The sequence below is a fragment of the Galeopterus variegatus genome, unplaced genomic scaffold, assembly GCF_000696425.1.
Source record: "Galeopterus variegatus unplaced genomic scaffold, G_variegatus-3.0.2 Scaffold4123, whole genome shotgun sequence".
NCBI lineage: Eukaryota > Metazoa > Chordata > Mammalia > Dermoptera > Cynocephalidae > Galeopterus > Galeopterus variegatus.
The window spans coordinates 178,532-182,987 of record NW_007730234.1 but is presented as its reverse complement, the minus strand read 5'-3'; the positions used below and the strand labels follow the sequence as shown (position 1 = coordinate 182,987).

The following is a 4,456-nucleotide window of genomic DNA, read 5'->3' as shown; positions in this document are numbered from 1 at the left end:
AGAGTCTCCACCACAGCTTTTGGCACTTTATTACTGTATAGTATTTCATTGTTTTCTAGTTGTTAGTGTCCCCTTCCTCTCCCCTACTAAACATAAACTGTCAGGTCTGGAGAGTAAGCTCCATAAAACCAAGGATCACACATTTCTTGCTCATTACTATATCCCCAATACTTAGTTTATAGTAGATGACCAATTCCCCACGCACGCTATTGTAATTAAGACATTTTTGTTTGATGTCTGTCTCCTCCATTCCATGAGGGCAGGGATTTTTGTCTGTTTGGTTCACTGATGTTTCTCAAATACCTAGAACAATGTGTGGCACATACTAGATGCTCAACAAATATTTGTTGAATTAACTGTGGATTAGGAGACCAGAGACTTTTGTCTGCTTGCTCACCACTATGTCCACCATTCCTTGACATACTAGATGCTTGACAAATACATTCGATGAATGAGGCTGAGATCATATTGCTCTCACACTATTGAACACATGGTAGATACTCAATGCATATTTGTGATTGGTGGATTGGAAATAAAGCAGACTCAGGCTTGCTACTGAACTTTGTAGTATCATAAGCACAATTCTTCTCAGTTGTGAAGGGGTTAATGATTTGCTTGCATACACAGGAGAGAAACCCTTTCTACAAGAGCTAAAAAAAGGTTTTTTCTACAACCACTGATTTTTCAAGAGATGGAAATGTCAACTGTGAGGGGAGGGATAATGTAAGGAGCTGGTCTGTATTGTGATAGAACAGTCTCATTACCAGATACTAAAACGAGGAAAGCTTGCTTAGTGAAGAGAAACATAGCGCCCCATCAGAGACCACTGGGAAACATTTTAGCAATGGCTATAACCTTGCCATGCACGTATCATCTAAATTCACTTAAACAGCCTCCCACTAAAGCCTCTCTAGGCATGCTTTCCTTCCATTCTTTGTGTGGGAAATCGGTCTTAATTTTTCAGGCAAAAAGTGCATGCATGGTATTTTTTTTTGTAAATAACATAATCTTATCAGAAACCAAAGTCCAAAGAAGTTAGGTCATTGGTGCGAGGGTTTCAAAGTGTGTCTGAGCCTGTACCATACAGATGGCAAGCCAACTCGGACTTGGGGAGTACCGAGGAATTACAGGAGAAATCTCCAGGGAATGTCAAAGTCAGCTACACTATTCCCCTCTCCTTGGAGTTTGTGAAATTCCTTTTCATTCAATCCTGCTGTCATGCTGAGTCATACATAAAAAGAAGTGTTCTTCAGTGCGACACATCCCTGGAGGCCCTTGCGCCAGCCTGTTAGTCATCACTATACTCACGGGCTTGAGGCCAGTGCCATTCACACTTCCCCCTGTTGTGCAGCAGACGGACTTAGTTCCTCTAATCCCTCTGTTCCTTCTCCCCTCCCCATCTCTCTAAAACCCTTCTCTGAGGGAGGAACAGCTATAGCTCGGGGGATAATATAGCTTTAAGGAAACTTTTGGCAGATGCAGACGTCCTAACATCTGGGCAGTGTTAACAGAATCCCGGAGGCCTGGACAGACCAGGAGCCACTCGTTCTAGGAATGTTAAAGTAGAAGGTTTTTTTTTTTTTTTTCCCCCGACTGATGAGAGAAGCAGAGAGGAAGGAGAAAGAGGAAGAGAAAGAAAGAGAGCACAAAAAAAACCATAAAACAGGTAAGATCTGCAATTATCCCTTCCACACTACATTGCCCCATTTCACAACTATGGGGGGATGAAGAGACCCAGGATTTGGGCAACATGGCTGGGGGTGGGGGGAGAAGTTCTTTTATGAAACTGGATCATATGCTGCTTTTCATATGTGCCATGACGTGGCTGCAGACACATGTTCCCCCTACCTTCCCAGCCCACAGCAGAGAGATGGCTGACTCCAGTGGGTTACATTTTCAGTGTGAGACTGGGGAGGAGGTGGGCAGGTAAGAGGTCACAGACTCAGAGTATCGAATTTGAATAGGAAAGCCCCTGCTCCAGAACAGAGGAACTGGGTTGAGGCTGGATGTGGGAGAGGGGTCAGTGATTAGTTATCTAGCTGTTCATTTTCCTGCATCTGTCTTTAATCTCCTCTTTCTCCTCCTTTTGTTGTCTCTTCCTGCTTTTATCCATCTCTTTCCTCCAGCTCCATCAGATTTTCTTTTCTTTTTCTAGCTTCCTTCCCACATCTTTTTACTTTTCTTGCCTTCCTTGCTTGCTCTGATTTTTTCTCTATCCTGCTGCCTTGCCACTCTCTGGACAAAATTTGAAGCCAAGTAGAAATGAATTAGAAAATGAATTATTGCCTTTCTTGGACTTTGCATGCTGCTTAGGGACTCTGGCCAGAATCTGCCATCTTTTTGTTTCTCCATTTCTGAGGCTGATGCCTCCACTGAGGATTGCATTTCATTGAAAGCATGTGGGTAAATGGGTGCTTGCTGAAAAGTCCAGTGGCCAGTTTATACCAATGGCCAGCAAGTTTTAATACTGTCATTTACAAAGTATTTGCCCACTGGGAACCACAAAACTCTCATCCCATTAGAGTGAGGACAGGACAGGAAGTGAGAGGGCAGTTGGAGCCGCTCACTCTCTTCTCATGCACCTCAGTAGGTCCTCCCCAACCTCACTGACTTCCTGCTGGCTCAGCAGGGTAAAACCAGGAGGTTAGGCTAGACTCGAAAGCCAGAAGCCACTACCAAACCACTAAGCCTCAAAACCCAAAGCTAAGAACAGAGCCAGACTATAGTTACTGCCTGGGAGACTGGAAAAAGGAATATCCAGTCCTGTCCAATACAAAGTTGGTAATAACAATATCCAAGATATATATTGACATTTACTTCCCTATGTGCCAGGCAATAACATTCTATAAGGTAGATACCATTATTATGCCCATTTTATAGAAGAGGAAATTGAGGCTCAGGAAAGTTAAGGAATTTGTCCAAGGCCCCATAGCTAATAGGCGACAGAACTGGATTCACATCAGATCTGTGTACCTCCAGAATTAAGCTCGTAGACCATATACGTTAATGCTTTCCCAGATTAGTGGCTAGGAAATACTAGTTAAATGGATGAAACCATTAACTGGAAGCTTTCAGACTGCTGGATTCCCTCCTCATTCTATGTGACTTCATATTGGCCTTTTCCTGGTCTTGGTACCTCAGTGTCCCTCTCTATAACATGGACAATGGAACATTTGCATCTCATCTCACCAGAGTCAGTTAAAGATTGATTGTTTTATGTCTTCTTCCTCCTGGGAGGAAAAGGGACCATAAATAACAAATAGAGTCTTGTTCTATAAAGTGGAAGATTCTTGAGGGGGATGCATTAATTTTAAAATCTCTCTTCTTCTTCACAGATTCTGTATTTCTTCTTCCCCTCACTTCTGAAGGTTCATTGATGGCTGACTTTTGAAAGTCATTTTCCTTTGCCCTGGTACTTCAGGCCACATCTATTCTTGTCTTTTTACCCCCCCTTTCAAGGATGGCCAGTCAACTAACTCGAAGAGGAGCTCTCTCTCTGCTGCTCTTCCTAACTCCAGCAGTGACACCAACATGGTATGCAGGTAGGTTCTAAGAGCTGTTGTCCATTATTTCCAGGGAGGGCAGAGACTAGACCAAGAGTTGGAGGGAAGAGTTAGACTACAGTGAGAAACCCTTATTTTATATACAGAGAAGAACTATTAAAGGACAATAAAAATGGTTAAAACACTGCAACAGGCTTCCAAGGGAGTCTTTTGAGACACCCCAACAAGAGCTTTTTTTTTTTTTTCTTTTAAAAGATGACCGGTAAGGGGATCTTAACCCTTGGCTTGGTGTTGTCAACACCACGCTCAGCCAGTGAGCGAACCGGCCATCCCTATATAGGGATCCGAACCCGTGGCATTGGTGTTAACAGCACCACACTCTCCCAAGTGAGCCACGGGCTGGCCCTAACAAGAGCTATTTGAACATAGGCTACACCAAAACAAAAATGAAAAGTTCGGACAACTTGGCTTTTGAGGCCATTGTCTCACCTGCTTCTGCACTTAGCTTCCTGAAAACCACTTTCTAATATTAATTCCTTTTGAATTGTCAAGACCACAAGAATAGAACTTAGACCTCATATCTCATTTGGAAAAAATAAGAGACAGACAATCTATTCAAAAGAATCACGAACCCATCAGACTTCCTTCTCTCTCTCTCTCTCTCTCTCTCTCTCTCTCTCTCTCTCTCTCTCTCTCTCTTCCCTTCCTTCCTCTCTCCCTCCCTGACCTTATTTATAAAAGGAGATTTTTATAGCCCTTTCTGCCAAACTTGTTAATGACAATACAGACCACAATCTCTCAATCAGAATTCCCCAGTTTCTTCTGGCTTATTTCTTACTTCCGAAAGGATGGTGATTTCTGGATTCCTGAGTGTTTCGCCCCTCACCCCTGGACCCCTGGAGACATAAGGAGCCGAAGAAGGGAATGGGCTCAATGAGAACGGGGGGGGGGGG

The 4,456-nt window shown here is 43.4% G+C and overlaps 1 protein-coding gene across 1 annotated transcript in view; it reads left to right on the top strand.

The window, feature by feature from the left end:
- Positions 1 to 1,349: 1,349 nt before the first annotated feature.
- SRPX2 (sushi-repeat containing protein, X-linked 2) overlaps positions 1,350 to 4,456 on the top strand; it is a 22,842-nt gene continuing 19,735 nt past the window's right edge. The window contains exons 1-2 of the mRNA XM_008586803.1: positions 1,350 to 1,666; positions 3,336 to 3,542. Coding sequence (XP_008585025.1) covers positions 3,461 to 3,542 — 82 coding nt within the window. The 5' untranslated portion in view covers positions 1,350 to 1,666; positions 3,336 to 3,460. The remainder of the gene's footprint in view (positions 1,667 to 3,335; positions 3,543 to 4,456) is intronic.